At 40.8% G+C, this 21,694-nt stretch overlaps 1 protein-coding gene across 2 annotated transcripts in view; it reads left to right on the top strand.

Annotated features, from left to right (window-relative positions):
* Positions 1-21,694, top strand: part of CEP192 (centrosomal protein 192) — a 106,651-nt gene that overhangs the window by 58,385 nt on the left and 26,572 nt on the right. For both annotated transcript variants that reach the window (XM_090039623.1, XM_090039622.1), the window contains exons 22-32: positions 704-829; positions 1,118-1,252; positions 2,160-2,223; positions 4,542-4,681; positions 5,421-5,513; positions 8,195-8,313; positions 12,605-12,781; positions 14,667-14,757; positions 15,235-15,411; positions 18,143-18,403; positions 18,623-18,744. In XM_090039623.1, the coding sequence (XP_089895749.1) occupies positions 704-829; positions 1,118-1,252; positions 2,160-2,223; positions 4,542-4,681; positions 5,421-5,513; positions 8,195-8,313; positions 12,605-12,781; positions 14,667-14,757; positions 15,235-15,411; positions 18,143-18,403; positions 18,623-18,744 (1,505 nt within the window). The remainder of the gene's footprint in view (positions 1-703; positions 830-1,117; positions 1,253-2,159; positions 2,224-4,541; positions 4,682-5,420; positions 5,514-8,194; positions 8,314-12,604; positions 12,782-14,666; positions 14,758-15,234; positions 15,412-18,142; positions 18,404-18,622; positions 18,745-21,694) is intronic.

Here is a 21,694-nt window from a genome sequence, read left to right as displayed (position 1 = left end):
CTCACAGGCAGGGACTTGGGCCCTCCCACTCGCCCTTCTGTGCAAACTGGTGCGCCGGGCCCAGGAGCACACCTGTTTGCACGGCCTGTTTGTGAGGCTCCGGTCACACGGCTCCCTGCAGGCCTGGACGAAGTAGGAGCTGGGGGGGGGCATGACCCTCTTCCACCAACTTAGCCCGCTCCCAGCTGAGTAGATCCCTCCCTCCATGGGCTCCTGCTTACCTGCTGGCAGCCCAGGGCTCATCAGGGGTCCTGGGGTTGTTGTTGGGGTCCCTGGGCTCATGGGGGCGCAGAAGGCTTACACCCATGCATGTTACACTGGAGTCAGGACTCTACATCGTAGTGTGCTTTACTCCTTTCTCCCGTGGGTCCAGGGAGCCAATCAGGCATACTCTTTGCATTACTGTCAACTGTCACTAGGCAGGCTGGGAACCTGCGGAGCAAGCTGAAATGTGTGCACAGGGGTTGCCTGGCTGTGCAGCAAATTGGCATTCGGACATAGAATCAATGAGTCGGAAGGGACCTAGACAGATCATGGGGGGTCGGACTAGACCCTGAACAACTGTTCAGGGTCTCTGGGTCAGCTTTTTTTCTACTAGGAAAACAAACCTAAGAGAGTTTTCCTAGATCACTTGAACATGTGTACGCAGTCACAATTTGAAATAACTACTTGTAAAGCATTGTTTATTTCTGTCTGTCATCAGGTGGAAACAGGAAAAACTGATGGTCTAGATTTTGGTGACTTGACCTGTGGCAGTTGGAAGTCTCTTCCACTAAAACTGATCAACAAGACCCAGGCTTCTGTGCCAATCAGACTTATTATCAATGCAGTAAGTGTCAGTTTATATATAGTAACAGTGACCTTTCTGTAACCGTAAATCTGTTGGTAAGAATGAAGTTTTGATGAAGACATATTTAAATTCTTATGGATGCTCAGATATTTAGGAATATTCTTCAATACATAAAAATCTTGAACTAGTAATTTTAACTTGACTTTGACTATATAGTATTAGTAGAACTTTACTTAAATTTCTAGATGTCTCTTATCAGCCTTGCTGGTAAGAAAAATATGGTGTTTATAGTTGGGTTGTTTTTTTTAAAGTACATTTTATTGACAGAATGCAGTAGCCTGGCGTTGCTTCACATTTTCCAAGGAGCCTGTTAATGGATGTTCATTCCAAACTGGTGCATTCTTTCCAATTGCAGCTCCATCGGTTGTAAACCATGTGATGCATGCGAATTGCAATGGTCAAGTAAGTAGTCTACATGTTGTAAAACTTAGTTCTTCCAGTATTGTCCTAAAAAAAATTCTGTTTCCCAATAACTGAATTCACAGTAATTATTTATAGAAAATTATAAGGAAATTGTATTGTTTGCAAAAACAAAATTAAAAAAACTCACTCAATACCATTCTTCCTCTTTCCTGCAGCCCAGATAGCTGAGTGACTAGCTAGTATTTCAGCTGTCAGTATGTTATAAGTAGATGAAGAGGATAGGCAGCTCTTTTAGCTGTAGTTTTGTTTTAAATATCAGAAAATTCCAACAGCTTATGGAATTTTTTAGTTAAAATTGGGTACAAGATTATTTTGAATTTTGACTTCATTATTCCATTTCCTCTTTATGCTTAATAGTATGATAAAAGAAATCCAGATGGTTCCTAAAAATATTGGCTCACCTATATCTAAGGAAGAATATTTGTAGCTTTAGTGTTTATAATAAAATACGTTTTGCCTGTTATCATGGAAGTACATTTTCAAAATGATCTAAAGAAACTTGTAGTTGAAGAGTGTTGCTATAGCCATGATGGTCCAGCAATTATGTGAAGGCAAGGATTTCTTAGGGTGATTATTGCATCAACTACATAGCTGGGAAAAAGCTAGACAAGCTTTCAAATGGAAGATGTTCTTCATCAGGTCTCTCATCTCAGGAAGATCCTGTGCCTAGCTTTCTGTGATGAGAGACCTGGCAAAAAATGTCTTGCATTCAAAAGCTTGTCTAACTTATTCCAGCAACGTAGTTGGTCCAATAAAATATATCACCTTAAGAAATCCTTGCCTTAAGAAACTTGTAATGCTCTATATTCAGTACTTGCTACAAGCTTGCATTCCAATAAAGTTAATTTTCTTTGTGTCCATTAAAAATATGATTTATTTTTTTCAGGATCCTGAAACTTTAGTAGTCTGGGTTCTGTTCCATGCACCAAAGAAACACATCTCTTGTTCAGGTATAACAGTTTGACTCTTTTTTTGTATAGAAAATTTGGTGTTTAAAGTTTGCTTTAAGACTCAAGGGAAATGGTTATGAATGAAATGAAACATTTTAATTGTGGCTTCTATTATGTCTTAGTTTTTGAATGATCTACCTTGGTGTTTTATAGATCAGTCTATTCCCTGACTATTGGGGAAAATATAACTATATTTCAGTTCTCTCTGATATCTTAGTGTGAATGCTTCACAATCTAAATGTGTTGACAACTATGTTTTTCTTATGTACAAGGTTTCAGAATGTGGCTGTTCATTGCAGGACATACAAATTTTTCCTCAGCTTTTATTATGATCATTGAACAGCTGCTGCCAAAATAAAATACTGAATGTCATAAACCCCACAAAATGTGGAGGCATTCATAAGATGGTCATACATGTGTTCTTGAGCCTTACTGAGCACGTGTTATCTCTACAGATAGGTGGTGTTAAGCTGTATTTAGCTATATATTCTTGTACAGATATCGCAGTGTATAGAAACGATTGTAATTTTGATGCAGTTTTTATGCTTTAGCCAATACTGGTTACTAGAGCAGTGATTAACTTAAACATTCCTCGCCTATTCACCTTGAAAGAAGTAATCACTGAGGCCCTCTCAGCTGGTTAATTGCACAATTAACTGGAAGCAGCTATGCATGCAATGCATCTGTCCCATCATAAAAAGGTCTAGACAGCTATAAAGTTAGACTTAAAAAATGTGTATACCATACCTGGTTGCTATTCAGCTTTAATTTGCACATGTAGCGGGGTCTCCCCTACCAGCTGATGGAGCTCCCAGCCACAGGGGTGCACCATGCCATAACTAAGGGGACTCTCAGCCTCAACAGTGGCTGACTTCGGATCCCAGCAGTGTACCTCACCAGTACCAGGAGTCAGCTAGGTCCCAGCAGCCATTGGGCATGGCTGTGATCTCCAGCTGCAGGGGTAAGTGGACCCAGAGCTGGGAGCCCCTCAGCTGAGGGGGCTCCTAGCTGCGGGAGCTTGCTTGTCACTGCTGTTTGTTGCTGCCCAGGATTGGGCTCCCCATGCACTAGCAGTAAAGTGCAGTAAGATCTAATCCATGATCCCACAATCATGTCTTCTGCCATGTACACATGGCATGGCAGGAGGCAAGTTTGTGTGGATCATGTATTTGATCCCATTGCACCTTTCCCTGAAGATATAGAGGGGCCCTGAGAATTAGCATCCAAGTGTTACTCATCAAATAGGGGTGCTGGTTGCAGACCATTATGAGGCTTGAGGCATGAGACAGACCCTTCCAGACCAAAAATAATCTACATTTTAAAAGAAATCTAAGAATAACATCTGGCTAGGCAGGCTATTAAAGGATGAACATTTCTCTCAGTGGAGAAAATTAAGTGAGAAAAACAGTATTTTGGGATACATCTAAAAGAATGCAAATATTCTCCTGGTGGTAGTTAAATCAGAAAAGAATTCTAGGCTGATAAATATGCACCTTTTTTTAGTGGAGGAGGGAATGAAGGAAGGGGAAGAAGCTATATGCATAGCATGGGCTCCTCAAGAATCCAGAGAATAATATGTGGAAATGACCAGATAAGTAACTATACATCAGCCTTGACAGGAGAGCGAGTCTTCCTCTTTTCTTTTTCTGGGCGTAGGAAAGCTAGATTCCCTTGGCCAGTGGGCTGTGTGTTCTGGCTGATAACAGATGTAGGAGGTGCTTTCTAACCTGTTGAGCTGGGTAAAACTGCAGTCTTGGGTTTAAGATGTAGAATAAGATCAGATTATTGTTCTGATATTTTCTTTTGTGTGTTCATTCTTATATCTCTGCCTGTATCTTGGCATATAGTTACTGTTTGTTTGGGTTCTTACGTTTGCTCGTTTTTGTAAAAAGTCTTTTGTGTCTTTTATAATACTTATTGCCAGTTTTGGCTGTGATCTCAGAGCATTTGACCATACTAGCAGGCCCCTTTCAAGGGTGGGGAGATCTATCTTTTCTGAGCAGGATACTAGACAAGACTGTGATTCTTTTAGCTGGCAAAATTTCTGTTATGACTTAGAAATACCTAGCTGAGATTAGTGAAGCTGAGGGAAGTGACCTTTGGAGCATCTCACTCTGTCTTCAGTGGTCAAGTTTCAGATGGCAATTAGGGGCTTACAGCTGAAGGGTACCCTTAAAGGTGCAAGAGCACCCTGCACATGTCTCAGAGGTATACCATGCCTCATGTAGAGTCAGGATGTATCACAGTGAACAACAAGCACAGATGTCATACTCATAATTTTGAATCGTGGTTGAATTTTTTGTTTTCTTTGCCTTTAGGTACTTTGGGTCCAGCAGATGAATTCATAGCACGAGTTGATGTGGAGGTTGATAGTCTGGGGCCTACTAATGTGATAAAAAGCATTCCCCTCCGAGCAAGAGCTGGAACAGCCAGGATACATGCACCACAAGACTTGCAGGTATTCTTCTACAAAAAAGTAAGCTTTTAGTGTACTGCATCTTCTGACAATCCATGCATGTCCAAGAAAGATGTGTACCTTGTCTTTGGAAGGCAGTGTAGGAGAATATTATTTTTACAGTCATGGCTGATTGTATGACCGAGTAAGTCCTCCAAGAAACAGTGTCCAGGGAGTGTGACATCTCATGAGAGAGTCTGAGTTAGGTAGCAGGAACTTCCTGGTGTCAGAACAGCAACAAGGTTAGCCCCCAGATGCTTGGAAGGAAAGTAGCAAGACGCGTTAATTCTTTAGTGTAAATAGTTATTTATGCAAGTTCCTGTAAGTAAGTGTTTCCATACCACAAGCCTCATCAAGATACTACATGTGGCATGGCAGGAGACTGAATGAAGCAGCTTGTTTACCCTGAGCCAGCTCAGTTGCTCTTTCAGGCACAAGCTACAGTGTTCAACAAATAGCTACTAGAAGTTCCATAGTGTTTGTAAGAGGGCTTAACCTTCTTCTAGCTGGGCCAGAGAAGGAGTTGGCATTTTGGCAGCCATTGGAACATAGTGTTTCTATGCTTTTCTTCCTGTGAAGAAAAACCAGCTTCTGTGCTTAAATTGCATATCCCAGTTTCAAAGGCTTGATGGGGAATGGGAGGATGTATATGTGGAATGTGAATAAATACAGTAGATTTCTCTTCAGTCTTTGTGTTCACTACATTTGCTTTGCTATAAAGTGGAACTACATTTTTTTTCAGACTATATGTTTGTCAGCTAGTGTGGGTTCCTCAGCTAAACAACAACTGCCTTTAAAGAATGCTGGAAATATTGAAGTCTATTTAAAAATTAAGGTAAGATAACTTCTTATTAGTTTAGTAATCTTGGAAACATTGCTTCTGTGCTGCACATACTGTGTCAAAACTGGAGGTGGCCTTAAGGATCCCATTTAACCTTCCAGTCTGGTTCTCCTTTGGGACCATAGTGCTCAGAAAAATCAACGTGGCTGTTTTGATGGAAGTAATCTTGAAAACTATGATTACAAGAGAAAGATTACAGCACTCTCTCTCTCCTCCATTCAGTACTCAAAAAAAATTTCCAGAGGTTTTATGCAAGGTAGTTATAGCTATATCAGTAGTGCTCAATCTTTTGACCTTACGGGCCAGATGAGTAGTGTGGGCCCAGATGAGGCCCCATGCTGCCTGCATCCCCCACCTAAAAAACTGCAAGCAGAGGAACAGCAAATACTGCTGCTATCACTTCCCTGTCACCAAGTTTACAGACCCTTGGGAGCCCTGTGGGTTAGATTCTACGGCCTGTGGGCCAGGGGTTGACCACCCTGAACTATACTTTGACTTAATTTTGTGAGGCAGGATTGAATAGCTACTTTTTACTCTTAGTTGAAACACCCACTTTAAAACTCTTTAACATTTGTAGTTTAATTTTCTGTAACTTTTTCCTGCAGAGTCCCTCTATAGACTATAGCAGTCTGGATGCTTCCAGGGCTGCTGTGTAGCTGTAGGCAGTATACAAGTAATTGCAAGCCTGCTACAGTGGACTGGGCCAACTGAGGAACATAACTGGTTGGTTCCATGGAAGTTAAGCTCCCAGGGTTCAGAGAGAGGGAAGCTAAGAGGCAGAGGGCAAGCAGGTCAGCTTTTGGATGAGCTCTGAGCACCATGCCAGGATTGTCTCTCCCAGGGCTTTGCAAAAGATTGAAAGGCAAGCTGGAAACTGAGAGACTGAGTTGCTGGAGAAACAAGAGAGAAGGAAGAAGGCAGGCTAGCAGTAGCAAAGCCCAGCCTGAGCACTTCTTGGGGGTTTGGGAAAAGACCCCATTCTACTTGTTTGTTTGCTTTGTTGGGGGTTTGCCCCAGGGAAGTAGAGACAACAAACAAAGATTGTGAGCAAAGACTTCTTGAGCCCAGCAATTCCCTACCACCCGACACTGCCTTGGATATGAAGATGATAACTCTCTCTTTGAGTATCACATCTGCTAGTGTCAATAGGAAGTCTGTGAGGCTACCATGTGACAGACTAGAGCTAAGCCATAAGGACTGCGCGGTTGCCCATATTGTAAACATGGGCTGAGGAGAATGAGTTGTGCAGTGGGGGAGTTAGCCTGAATCTGAGAGGCAGTAGAGACTGCAGGTTTTCAGCTAGTTGCTGAAGTGGTAGACTTGAGTTGGGTTGAGTAAGGAAATAATTTGCTGGGTTCTTTTCTCCTTAATTCATATATGTATTTTGTAATTGAGCAAGATTATGCCAAGTATAAAACAGCATCAAAGGTTAGATATCAGTGATAGCAAGGGCAAGCCTAGCAAGGCCCCGAATACTGGCTAACCATGTATTACAAAAGGATAAAAAATATAATAGCTGATTTATAGGATTAAATTAAAGCTGGTAACTATTCTGGTTCATAGCTGAAGTTACAGAAAGGCATGATAAGAATACTATTAAGCTTAACTCTTCCTTAAGTCCCAAGATAAGCATCCCAATTCTGAACCTGGCAACATGACTCAGCAGCAAGTATTAAATAATATGGAATATTGCTTTCTAAAATATGTTTCTAGTATTACATTATCTTTTTCAGTTTATACAGGAGTTTTGATAATTGCTGTATTTCTGTGAGAGCTTGATCTTTGAAAATCAAGCATCCCAACTTTTCTATACTAACAGTATATCTTAATCTTGACCTTTTTAAATCTTCTCATTTTACTTCTTATCACACTGCTGTTGGGTAATGTAGGAGCTTGAGTGAGTTTATTTCTATCACCTCTTGTTTTTGACTTTTCTTAAGAAAAATCTCTGTGTCTCTAGTCTAGTGGCTAACCACTTTTCCTACCTGAGAGCTGTCCTCATTCTTAAGCTTGCTACCCATCCATTAAAAAGCAGTTAGATGATTTCTGCTCTTCCTTTCTTTTGAAATGTGTTACTTTTTAGTAATAGTCATGTTGGTTTGTATTTATTCCAAGAAGGTTGAATTGTTGTTTTCTCTTCTAGGAGAAAAAATTTTGGTACTTCAAAATAGATGTTTACAAAAATATATTTTGTTCTAAACAATAGATGCTCTTCCTTCAGAACAGTATGTGCTCAATGAATAGTCATGGATACTTGCATTAAAATTAGCAGTTCAGCAAGAGATAACATTGACTTGATTTCATCCCAAATGCCTGCATCCAAAAACTTACATGACACTTTTTTCTTGAGTGGTGTCTTACCCGCTTCATTCTGTCATTGTCCATCGGGCATATCTGTATTGGCTGCTTTAGTTTTGTGTTCATAGCATGATTTTTTTAGTTCATAGTTAACTTTTAAGATGCAACCATTTCAGAAGCTTAAATTTTCAATCCGGAAACAAAAGGCTTCTGTTTAAACTATTCATCTGGTACAGAATTTTGAGGAAGTGTAGGGACCATCGTGTGAGCTGCCTCAATTGTATATCCTAAAAGAGAAACCCAACCAGTTGATAACAAGCTAAGAGTCTTTGTTTACTCCTACAAAATGCATATAAAACAAATTTTCTGTTTTTCAGACTTCAAATCAAGATAACTGCTTTTGTGTCCAACCTGAGGATCTGTTCCTTAAGCCTGGAGAAGAACAAGAAATAGTAGTCACATTTTCTCCAACAAGTTTAAAAGGCAGTGGAGAAAGGTAATGTTATAACCTGTTTGCCTGCCTATTTAGAATAAATGGTATAGATTATTTTTAGCCTGGGGTGGTGAACAGGTGTGATGACATTAACTACAAAAAAGTGTTAATTTTTCAAATCTTCCTGTGTGCGGACCTTTTCCCATATCATGCAAAGCATGTTGTTCTTGCCAAGCTACACCAGCATTTCGGTATTTTAGTTCTTGGAAGAAATCTCCTTTATCACCTAATTTAGCTTGCCTAGAGTTTAAAGAGATTTGGCACGCTTGATGGGTCTAGCAGTCTGGAAAAGCAGGGTTTCATAGATGTTAGCGTCAGAAGGGACCTATTAGATCATCAAGTCCAACCCACTGTCCTGGGCAGGAATGAGTGCTGGGGTCAGATGACCCCAGCCACGTGTCTGTCCAATCTCCTTTTTAAATACCTCGAAGGAAAGGGACAGCACCACCTTCTGTGGAAGTGTATTCAATATTTTGGGAACCCTCACCATAAAGAAATTTTTCCTGATGTCCAATCTGAATTTGCTCTCTTCCAGTTTGTGGCCATTATTTCTAGGAATCCCGACGGGCACCCTGGTAAACATGGTATCTGCTCTTTCTTGCTGACCTCCCCCAATGAGTTTGTAGGTGGTCACAAGATCACCCCTCAGCCTCCTCTTGCGGAGACTGAAGAGGTTCAGGTCTCCCAATCGGTCCACGTAGGGTTTTTTTCTGTAGGCCTTTACCCAGATGAGTGGCCGTCCTCTGAACCCTCTGCAGGCCATTCACATCCCGCCTGAGGTGTGGCACGTGAAACTGGACACAGTACTCTAGCTGCGGCCTGACCAATGCTGCATAGAGTATAACCTCCCTAGACCTGTTTGCAGTGCACCTACTTATGCCAGAAAGGGCGTGGTTAGTTTTACTTACTACCTCATCACACTGGTGACTCCTGTTTATTCTGGAGTTGACTACGACTCCAAGATCCTTGTCCGCAGTTGTGCTACTTAAAGTGGTGCCTCCCAGACTAGAGGGGTAGTGATGATTCTTCCTCCCCGGGTGCAACACATGACACTTGTCCTTGGTAAACTGCATCCTATTCTGTTCAGCCCGCTTCCCTAGCCTGTCCAAATCAGGCTGGATTCACTTCCTGCCATCTGGTTTGTGTACCTCGCCTCATAGTTCGGTGTCATCAGCAAACTTGGACAGGGTGCTTTCTACTTCCTCGTCCTCGTGTAATAAAGATATTGAACAGTACTAGTCCCTGGACAGAGCCTTGGGAGCTCCGCTGCCCACGTTTCTCCAGGTAGAAACCAACCTGGCCACCACTGCTCTCTGGGGGCGTCCCTTAAGCCAGTTTTCTACCCACTGGACTGTGTAATAATTTAGATTGAAACTGTTTAGTTTATTTATCAGAATTGGCTTTGACACTGTGTCAAAGGGCTTCTTAAAATCTAAATAAATAACATCTACCTCCCTTCCTTCAGCCAAGCATTTAAGATTCTTCCTGCCATTGTATCTGTTCTCTGAAGACTGATCTCTTTGTGCTCTTCAATATTCGTGGAAAACAGTCTCTTTATTCTTGAATTGTATTAAACCCTAAACCATCATCTGCAGAAAATAGTGCTCACTAGTTCATTAAGTGTGTTGGCCCATATCTTTACTGGACATTATTCAAACCATGCTCAGAAAATGGGATTGTTCATGGGGTTTTTTCATAGCATTCGTCATATCTGCCCTCTTCCTAAAAGTTATATTTACAACAGGCCTGTGAAACAAAATATCCGTTTTACATCTGCAAAAATGCTTTGCTCCTGCGACTCCCCTTTGGTCTACATATACTAATATTATTTTATGTAAATTTCCTTTCGATCCAGTAGGACCCTTTGTGTCCAATCATTTTTTCAGATCATTTTCTGAACTTGATTGTTCTGCATTCCAGAAATTGTTCATTTCTATACCATTTGAATAACGTTCTCTTCTGGCTTTTCTTGTACATTACCTGTAAAGGTTAAGTGGTTCTTACAAAAAACCAGCTGCCACATACAAACCTAAAATTTGGCTACATTTCTTAGGCCCCATCTACATGTTCCACTTGAGGTAAGATTAACCAGTTAATCATGCCTTAAGTAGTCACCTGGCCACATGTTCATTCAGTTAATAGTGTGATTAAAAAGTGGAATATGTTACAAAGTATGCATAGTGACTTTGCAGCTGCTTCCTGTCATGTCATTAACTGAATGTGTGGCTGTCAGCTGATCGGAGTTGCAAGCTGGTGTGGCCCATGTGCACCTCCTAGGCCTGGGAGCTCCCAGCTGATGCTGGCTCAGCTGTGAGAGCACTTTCTTCCATCAGCTGACAGGGCTCCCAGCTGTGGGGACCCCCCTATGGCTGGGAGACTGCAGCTGATGCTGGGGTACCATGTCAACCATGGCGTTCCTGTCCCAGGGACCTCTGAGGCACCCTTGCAGATGGGAGCCCAGGTCAGCTGATGGGGCTCCCAGCCATTGGAGTTTGCTTGTTGGCAGTGCAGGGAGAGCCCAATCCTGGGCTTGCCCTGCACTGGCAAGGAGGCATGATGGGATTTAATTCTCAGTCCTATAGTCACACCTCCTGTCATGCATGTGTGGAATAGCAGGAGGTGCAATTGTGTAGATGGTGCATTAGTTCCTATTGTGCCTTTATCTGCATGTGTAGAGAGGGCATCAGAGTGAACACCCAAGTATTATGTGAGTTTTTTTCAAATTGACACATCTGACTTTTTAAAACTAAGTACTTACACATTTTCTAAGTACTAAAGTGTCCTCACGACACATTTTAGTTTATGTGACCCTTAAACATTTTTACCCAAATAAGGGTCATCTTTAAGTTGCATACAACCTTAAATCTGGTATTTTTGAACTTTTTAAGAGCCTGAGATTGCAGTTTAAGATACTTTATCATGTAGATTTAGTGTGTGTTCTAATGTTTTAAAAAGACAAATTGACACGCAGTCCCTCACAATGACATCCGTATAGGTTGTCGACAAGTTGAGAACTTTCACAGTGTAACCCATGACTCAAGTCACTTCAGTTATTGGAATGACTGAAAACAAATAAACAGCCATCTTCTGTGTACCTACTTCAGAGGCAAATAGGACACTTTGCAAATTTCTCAGATATATGCTCATCACAGAGGAGTAGTGAGATTTGGGAATCTTAAATTTCTTTCTATGCTCTGAGCTGTTGCAGTCAGATACCTTTGCCTACTTTTTCACAGCCGTGACCCACTTCTGAGTTTTGAACTACCCCATCCAACTCTACGTTAGGGTCATCAGTCTGCAGCACCTGTGCCACAAGTAGCATAAGTAGCCTCCCTGTGGCACATGGCAGATCAGTGAGGGGGCAGATAAGACGGCAGCAGATAGGGCAGGTGGCAGAAAGCAGTGCAACAGATTAGGCAGGGGAAAGGGATTTGAGTGGCATGGTAGCCAAAAAAAAGTTGGCCCTTACTGATCTAGCTAGTCCTGCCCAGTAGTTTTTTGTTTTACTCCATCCAGACTTCCTTGTATAGTCACTCTCCGTCCTTTCTCAGCTCCTCACTTGATCTGCCTCCTACCCTCTTCCCTCGTTACTTCAGTTCCTTTCTTTGCCCTTCCTTAGGACTTCTCAATCCCAATTTCCTTCTTTTTTTTTTTTTTTTTAATTGGTTCTTTATTCCAGTCTTCTACCCTTGCTTTTGCAATCTCTAGGTTTATTTGGATAATGCTGCTTTTTCCAAACTTCTGCTTAGGTCCAGCAAGGCAGGGTGGACCCTCATCAAGAGGGAAGTGAGTGGCTTCCTGCTCTTGGTTTGAGCCCCAAGTTAAAGCTTTTTGTCTGTAAACAGAGCTTTTGAGGAATCATTATAGATCAACCAATTTTACTTACTTTACTTACTACTAGGCCAAATTTGGCAGTGTTTTCAGAGGGATGAAGAAGGCATGTCCCTGATATACAGGCCACCTTTTACTAAAGATGAAGTTCCTGCTACTTAGAGCCTTTTAAACAGGTTGCCAGAATTTTAACCTTCTGCTTTTGCTGCTTCCTGTAAAACAGCTTAATTATTTCCAGTTAAAATGTTCCAAAAATCAACCTGAGGCAAATATACTCAGAAAAGTTCAGTCCAAATATTAGATGTTTTCAGTTGCTTTTAAATTCAAGAAACAAGATCTGTAAATGGGAAGTGAATAAGTGGTTCCACCTGCTCTGTCTATCTGCAGCACATCAGCCAGTAGGTTTCTTGCATGATGTAGTCTCAACTTTAGTAGTCTAATTTAGATTTTTTTTTTTTTATAGCATTTTGGAAATTCTTGTGTTTCCATCTGGGCCACAGTATGAAGTGGTGGTAAAAGGTGAGGTGGAAATCATGAGAAACAAGACTTTGGCAACAGCTCCCTCCTGCTCAGACATCCCACCTATTCTCTCCAACAAGCAGTTTGTGGCTTGGGGAGGGGTTGCACTTGGACGAGCAGAGTAAGTACCAGTATTACAGTCCTTTATATCTTTGTCCTGTTTAGAATATTTGCTCTACGCTTGTTTTGTTAATGCGATTGTACAATGCTTGTATTTAGACTTGCAATTTGACTTTAAATGTAAGTAGATGTGGCCCAAAATATACGAGTGATAATAGAGAGTGAATATGCTAAATAATCCTCTGTCTCGGGGAAGGTCTTAGAAAAGTTTATTAAACAGGCCATCCTTATGGACTGGCTGACACCAACAACCTCAGGGATAGCCAGCATGGAGCAATGAGCTTGCAATGTGATGCTGCAGCTGGTAAAGCGACCAAAACACTGGTTTGCATCCATAGGTGCTTCTCAAGCAAATCCCGGGATGTCATTCTCCCCTTGTACTTGGCCTTGGTGAGGCCACAGCTGAAGTACTGCGTCCAGTTTTGGGCCCCACAATTCAAAAAGGATGTGGAGAAGCTTGACAGAGTCCAAAGAAGAGCCACGCACATGATCAGAGGTCAGGAAAACAGACCTTATGATGACAGGCTGAGAGCCATGGGGCTCTTTAGCCTGGAAAAGTGCAGGCTCAGGGGTGATCTAGTGGCCACCTATAAGTTTTTATCGGGGTGACCACCAGTATCTGGGGGAACGTTTGTTCACCAGAGCGCCCCAAGGGATAACGAGGTCGAACAGTTATAAACTAGTGGAAGAGCGTTTCAGGCTGGACATAAGGAAGAATTTCTTTACTGTCTGAGCCCCCAAGGGCTGGAACAGCCTGCCATCGGAGGTGGTTCAAGCACCTGAACATCTTCAAGAGTAAATCGGATGCTTATCTTGCTGGGATCCTATGACCCCAGGTGACTTCCTGCCCTTTGGGCAGGGGTCTGGACTCGATCTTCCGAGGTCCCTTCCAGCCCTAATGTCTATGGAATCTAAAGTTTTAATTTTCGTCATACGCTAGAGCCATGTGCAGGATGGTTCTTCAGCCTACAACTTCATTTGTAGGATGTAGCTCAAAGCAATGGGAAAAAAATCAAATTCCATGGATATGTTAGCTGCTTAGTAGGCCAAAGCAGGCCTTAAGAAATTTACACCAACTTGATTTTTATTAAAAGTTTATTTTAATTGGTTGGTTCACTCTCTCTTCTAGTGCATGTAATGTATTTAATTTGGTTTTTCCTAAATGAATTCCTTGGCAACTAAAAATTTCTGTCTTAAAAATAAAACATCATGTACATTTTGGGGGGGGGGTGATTGTGGGTAGATATTTATGTGTGTGCGTACACACACAGGTATGCACTTCAGATTTGGCACTGAATGAAGCTGTGTTTAAAACTGGAGTGGTTTTGCTGCTTTTGTATCATACCTGGCTTGTCCAGACAGTTAGAACGTAACAGCTGCTGCCCTTTTGAAATGGCTCCAAATGTATTGGTATGTTTATCCATAGCCTAAGTCCCTCTTGCTCATTCATCAGTCTTGATAAAGTCTATTAATTAAGGTCATATCTTAAAATTATAGTATGTAATTCTGAGAAGTCTATTTTACTGGCAGAATTAATCTTTTGAGAATTTAGCTTAAGTTTTCAGAGTTCAGATTAAGAACATCGAGTTAAGTGATCGCTGGACTTCATTGTACCAGAACTAGTTTATGTACAAGTATTTTTCTTCTCTATTACTACACAAAAGATCAGGATAAATAGGGGCTCAGGGTACTGAATTTAAAACCTGAATTCCAGAGATTTTATGTTCTGTGATGGTAAGTATTTTTCAAAATCTACAGTTTCCTACTTTCTGCCTTCCACCCACTGGTTCTTCCCAAAAATTGACCATTCTTTGCTATGAATAAAATGGATATTTAAGTTGATTGCTTAATTACATATATTACAATCTATCTTAAATGCTTTTCAGTCTACAGAAATTAACTCTAAGAAATAATTCTCCATCTACATCTCAGCATCTACGATTGTTGATAACTGGTCAGGATCAAGACTGCTTTCAGGTTAGATTGAAAAATTCTATTTAATGTTGTTTAGAGAATCTGAAATTGATGCCTTATTTTAGTAAATGTTAATGTATTTATCTGCCTAAAATAGTGTCCTTTCAGATTTTAATCTAAAAGTGCTTTTGTTACATAAGTTTTTTAAAAATGGAGATCAGATATTGGGTACAGTGCAAACAGTAACATTTCAAAACTCATGGTAAATGAATAGACAAATGATCAGTGTGCATTTCAGAAGGTTTAGTCCTTTGAAACTAGGCACCACCTGTTTCACTGAGAACAGTAAAAACTAGTTTCTGCCAGTTGTTTGCGACAGTAACCTCAAAACTATTTTTTCACCCTGACTTTGAAATAGTGGTAATTTCATAAAACTGAGTTATATGAACTGAATCAAGATTATTAGTGGTATATTTGATTTTATTAGAAGATTTTTTTTATATTTGTCTTGCATTTATTAACTTGTATTTGTACTTATAGCTGCAGAGTACGTTTGGTACAGAAGGGCGGTTGACCAGTACTCAGGAACTCAAAATCCGTCCAAAAGAAGATGCTAATATTTACTTGATGTTTGCACCTAGTCGTGTAACATACATGTTGGCAAAGCTTGAAATCAAACAGCTGGGGATTCAGTCACAACCAGGGTTTAAGTTTAGTGTAAGTTCTGATTTTGTTTTCTAAATATTTAGTTAGACTAGAGCTGTGTAGCTTTTCAGCATTAAGATTACTTGTCCTAAAGGAAAGGAGAAATAGATTTTTTGCTTCCTGTCCTGTTTAAATTTTTAAAATTTATTTGACTTCTACGCCACTCTCCTCAAAAAGGCTCAGGGTGGCTTACGATAACAAAGACGTAAAAATAGAAAAAATAATAAGCCAATAATAAATCAGTTCTCCAAGGAATACTCAGAGCTTAGCCCCACCTGTTAAAAGCCTGCTCAAATATGTTCTTATATTGTTTCTGAAAGATGGCCAAAGCTCTCACTGTGATGGCCCTCCAGGAGGCCAAGTCCTGCAGCTGAGCAGCAAAACTGAGAATAACCTACCAAAGATTTGGTCAAGTGAATTTGTTGTACAAATGGTACTTACAGGAGTTTGTTCTTGATGCCCTGGAGATTATAAGAGACTGCCTTCTGCTCCATTAGATTTGTAGGACTCTGGCTAGTTATGGCTTTATAGGTTAAGACCAGCATATTGAATTGTGGACCTGAAAGCTACTGGGAGGCAGTTCAGTCTGATCCCTATATTTGGGGTCCGGAAGGATTTTACCTCATGGTTAGATTGATATGGACTGTCAGGGATTTTGGCTTCCTCTGTAGCAAGGGGCATGGCCTTCTACCTGAGATCTCTTGAGCATATATTAACAACCTTTTACAGAAGCAAGATGTTGGCTGCCATGCTCCCCTTGTTTTATCTGTGTGGCAGGTTAGTGTTGTCATGGCTGACAGTAGTTTTACTGTGAGTTAGATTATGGATTTGCATAGAATGGTTTGAATCAAGATGATGCTAAGGCAGAAGGTTGAACTAGATGACCTCTGGAACTTCCTTACAGCTCTACTTATCTATGATTTCTGTCAGGCTGAATCCTATCAATTATGTGTATCCCTATTTCTCCTTCCCTCCCCCAAGTCATCAGGTCTGCTCCCCACCATCACCCTCTCTTGTCTATACTCATCTTCAGTTGGATCTCCCACATCCAGTCTCCAACTGTAGGCAGGCATTGGGTAAAGACAGAGACTACGGAGCCTGGGTTGCATGAGGAGAGAAACCTGGGTGTCATCAGCATACTTGGGGCACTTCAGATCTTCACACAGTCTTGCCCAGTGGTCAAAGATGCACATTGAATTGGGGGCAGTGACAAGATGGAACCCTCAGGGACCCTGTAGGAAAGGTCCCGAGGGGCAGATGAGCACTTGCCAATCACTACCCGCTAGGAAAGAGTGGAATCAGTTGAGAATGGTCCTGGGACCAGGTCACTTAAACATTGTTTACATTCATGGTTACTTGAAATGATGAAAGGCCCCTAATATAGTGATTCTCAACCACGGTGCATGGGCATCCTGTGGTGCCTTGAGATCCTTTTAGGGATGCCACAAAATGTTTACACTGTTAGGCGTGCAAACATTCACAGGATAAACCCAGAAATTTTCTGACCTGTTACAGTCTTTCTGAGTTCTTTGCAGCAGAAGAATTGCTCTGTTGTTTTTCCTTGGTCAAAAAAATAAGTGAAAAGTAAGGTGGCATTTTCTGAGGGGTTCCTTGAGTCTATTGTTAGGGTACCTTGAGGCTGACAAGACTGAGACCCACTGATAGAACAGGATCAGCAGGTTGCAATTTTCTTCTGTCCACCTCCAGGCAAAGTTCATTGACCAAGGCCACAAGCTCGTTCTCTGTACTCTATCCAGAACAAAAGCCAGACAGGCTTCCTGGGACTGGATGGTACCCAGATACACCTGGTCAGGCAGCCAACCATTCAGTAACCTTCCCAAAGAGGGGAAATTGGATATAGAGTGGTAGCAGCTGGGGAATCAATCTCAAGATTTTTGTTTTTTCCATGGGCACTGGACAGTTGCAGACTTTGTCTAGCACCCTACCCCCCACATGGAGGCATTGACCAACCTCTGTCATTATGGTTCCCAGTATCCACTGACTGGCTTTTTACAAGCCAGGACAAGCACAGGTCTAGTTCACAACTGGGAGGTCTCTGAACCCTAGACTTTTTTTCTGTTAGTAGGCTGGCTAAGTAAGTTTTAACAGGATGTTAAGGAGCCTGAGGGTGTGGGCAGACATCTTAAGGTGCTTCCAACACCTTTTGAAGGTCTTCAGAGGGCAAGCAACCAGATGGACATGCTCTTTGAAATGCTCCAAAAATACCCATGTAGAAAACTACCATTTAAAAGTTCTTCCTGTTACATATATGCATTCTACATGGTACAGTAGGGGAGAAATGGTTCTTCAGTGTCCCATAGTGCTTTGCTTCCCTTCCCCCTTCTCCCCTATGAAGGGAGGGCAGGGATTAGTGGGCCAGACTGTTAGCAAATGCTCCCCTCCCCTCTGCTCTCTTGAGGCCTCCCCACTACCCCCATAACTGGGAGACTAGAGTCTGTGTACCTATCATAGTCTCTGCAACACGGATGTAGAGCACATGAGAGTGCTTACTGACAGTTGGCTCTGCAACAAGGCAGCTGCCTTTTGGAAGTGTTTCAAATGTTGAGTCTGTCCCTACCCAGCATAAACATGTTTTAATCATTTGATATGGTTTCTTTTCAGTTTACCAGGTGTAAAGCATGTTCAGTTTAGGCTGTTGCATTTTTAATTAACGTGCATTATCTGCGTAAAAATATTTCCGAAGAGACTTAAAATTAAAGTGAATGTACATCTTTATTTTCAGATACCTTTGTGTGGATATGGAGGAACAAGCAATGTCATTTTGGAAGATGTCAGAAAAGTATCAGATTGTTATGTGATAAAACTGAACGGATTATTACCTGGCAAATTAAAAAAGGTGTCTTTTCGCATAAGAAATACAGGTTCTCGAGCTGCCTATGTTAGAACACTATGCTTCTCGGATCTGAAGACTAGAGCCCTTATGGATCTGAAAATGATAAGTGTATTTCCTGAGAAATTTGTACTTAAGGAAAAAACACAAGAGGTAAGTGCACACAATTCCACAGGAGTTTTGCTAATTTAAAATTGGTATCTTCAGATAGTATGGGACTTGTAAAATGCATGCAGGTTCTTCAGCTGAACTTGTAAATTCTGAATCAAGTTACAAAATTCAGAATATTAACATCACTGGTGATTTTTTTTATTTATTTTTTTTTATATACAATTTTGGAGAAACTAAGAAATGAAACTTCCTTTCAAACAGGTAGTTACAATAACATGGAATCCTGTCGAATGGGAAGAAATATTTAATAAAACAAGTACATCATTGTTAGCTACAATATGTCTTTTCTGTGGAGATGAAGTTTCCAGACAACAGTATTGCAGGTAAAATTTAATTTATTTCTCAAAAATAGACGTTCTTATTTAAAAAAAATCCAAGTTGAAAGAAAGGTGTAAAGTAATGCCAGTATGACTCCTACAGTTATTTGTAGATCATTGTAAGAGAATTGGAAAATAACTTATACTCTCAAAGCATGGAGCCTCAGATCTTCTAGCGTGTACTAAATACAAGTGATCGTAGTATCAGAAGACATTCAACTTCCTTAATAAATTTAAAAAAAAGAGAGAAAGAAGAGAGGGGAGGGGGAGGAAGAACCTGAGGGAAGTATGTGGAAGTGTGTTGGGTTTGGGGTTTTTTTTGTGAAATGCTTTCAGTGAGATCTTTTCCCTTCTCCCACATAAGCATATAAAGCAGCAAGAACTGGTATATTTGCCTGCGTGTTCATTTGTGTCTTCATTAACATTGTAATTTTTGCTTATAAAGTTCCTAAACTTGAGAGAAATTATTCGTTAATCAGTTATACAGATTGTAGAGTAAATTATGAACTGTAATAAAAATGAACCAGCCCCCTCTGCCTTCAATGAACTGACATATAATAAACACATATGGAACTAGATCTAAATTCATGACATTTGAAGTTGGAAAATAATAAATGTTAAGAACAACCAGGCAGTTTTACATGTGTACTTAAAAATGATCAGTCAGCCCAAGATTCCATTAAATATGTGCCATCAGTGTAAGTATAGACTTAAGGGAAGTGATCAGGATAGGGTGATCATTTTGCATCATTATACAAGCCCTTTAGAGCTTATGGAACTCGCATCATATCAAGTGTTCCAGTTCAGGGACCTGTTACAGGAAGAGGGCATATGTCTAAAATAGACACTGAATGTGCCAGTTACTAATTAGTTACCAGTGTGTTGAGTATATCAGCTCTACATAAATTTGGGAAAGCAACAGATTAAAGCTAATGTTGAGATGACAGTTTTGATAAGGCAACCAGTTAAGTGGCTAGGCAACAGTGAATTTCTAATTCCGGTGACAAACCTGGGTAGAAAGTAACGGCATTTATCAGGATTAAACATGCAGCTCTAAACAAATAAATAAATAATGCTAGATTTCAGTTTTATTTTTTTTATCTTGCCATTAGTAAGTAGCCTTAATTCGGGGCTATTTTAAATGATTTAGAACTACTTCATAAGTAGGGCCTGGTTTAAATCGTGGCCCAGCTCGCAGCATGGTGTTACCTTTAATCTTGGAGTCCGCCCCACCCGACCCCCATCGCTGATTTCGCAGTTTGTTCCTGGTGGCTGGAAAACGAAAACTGTGGTTTTAAATATGGCATGTTTAAAACAGTCGCTTTTGTGTCCTGGCCATCAGGAACAAGTGGTGAGCGGCAGGGTCGCTCTGGGGGAGTGTGCAAGGGAACTCCCAAGATTCAAGGAGCTGCTGCTCTGCAAGCTAGGCCTGCAATTTTACACCAGGCCCTATCCATAAGCATTGTTTCTGAGGGGAGAGTTTGTAGATTCTCCTCTTGTGTGACAATTTGCTGCCAACTGTGTCTGCAAGTCTTTTTGTTTTTGGGGGAGGGGGTTGTGCTGACAAGGATGAAAAAATAGAAAACAAAATCAGATTAAAAGGTCATGACCTATACAGGTGGTAACTACAACTCCAGTGGATTTATTCAGCTTCAGGATACTGGAGCAGCACAGTTAAGAAGATTTAGTTGGTTTATTAGCCAACAAGCAATACATTCTTTTTCTTTACTGGAAAATGGTGACCTCATCTTTTTTTCCAGGTCTTGGGGGCTCAGACAGTAAAGAAGTTTTTCCTTATGTCTGTGTCTTACCTGATTTCCTGTCCCTGGGGCAGGGGGCTGTACTCGATCTTCTGAGGTCCCTTCCAGCCCTAATGTCTATGTCTATGAAATGTTGCAGTCATTTTGAAAGGATTTTTCAGGGCTTAGTTGGTGAAATGAGAATAAGGTGTTTCTTTTTCTTCTAAAATGACCCATTCCTGTATGTGAGATAGTGGGATCATGGTCCAAAGATGTAGTTCTTAGGGTGGAAATAGACAATGCTCAGTGTTTTGTTTAATGAGGTGGATCAACTGTGTCAGGACAGCTTCATTTCAGTTATTTTTACATCCAAAATAAACCAGTGAGCAGGTTCACTTTTGTTCTGATATATTTGCGGTAAGTAGTCAGTCCACAGACCGTACTGTAGTCATGTTATAAAAATTTTTGCTGATATTGATTTAACTTTTTGATGTCATAACTGAAATAGTAAAGCACCAGTCAGATGCTTAGTAATGTGCATTGAGCTTACAGTTACTGTTGTGCAGGAATGTGTATTAACTTTTACTATGTATTTTGTTTGAGTGCAAGAGTTGATGGCTTGACTCTGAATAGTATTTTTACTTCAATTTGGGTAAAAGATGCACATGTCACTCATTGTCCTACCATTGATTCTATGAGACAATGGGTGATATGTTCTCATGGTTGGAGGGGCCTGGTTCTGTGCACTCCAGGTATTCCCACACAGGATCGGGCCCTTTAAGCCCTAGGAGCACCTGCCTGGAGCTCCTTTAGCTTAGAGTAAAATGTTCACTTCCTGATACTAACAGTTTGGGATTTTAATTTCCTGTGAAGACATATAGTTAATAAGTAGGTTGACTGACTTGAAAGTGACTTCAAAGGAATGTATTTGATGTGGGATGTGAAAGGTTAAACAATTAGCATACTGGTCAAAGGGCTCTGGGAGCAGCTCCCAGCAACAGCTGTCTGAGCTGCCGTGTTATCAGTTAATTATTTAACTGATATAATTAGAGATGGTTAAATTTAATATTATTTTAAACAATATTTAGATCCCCAGTTTGTGTTTAAGTATTACGTAAGAAACTGAACTAAATCAGTTGTGTTTTATGGCTTCGGTGATTTCAAATGATAAACTGCTGTTAGCATCTTTAAAGAAGGGAAATACGACTAGTCAGATG

The sequence above is a fragment of the Crocodylus siamensis genome, chromosome 3 (genome assembly GCF_052110815.1).
Source record: "Crocodylus siamensis isolate JL-2025a chromosome 3, ASM5211081v1, whole genome shotgun sequence".
Classification (NCBI taxonomy): domain Eukaryota; kingdom Metazoa; phylum Chordata; order Crocodylia; family Crocodylidae; genus Crocodylus; species Crocodylus siamensis.
The sequence above is the reverse complement of the archived record's forward strand: the minus strand, read 5'-3'. Positions and strand labels throughout refer to the sequence as shown.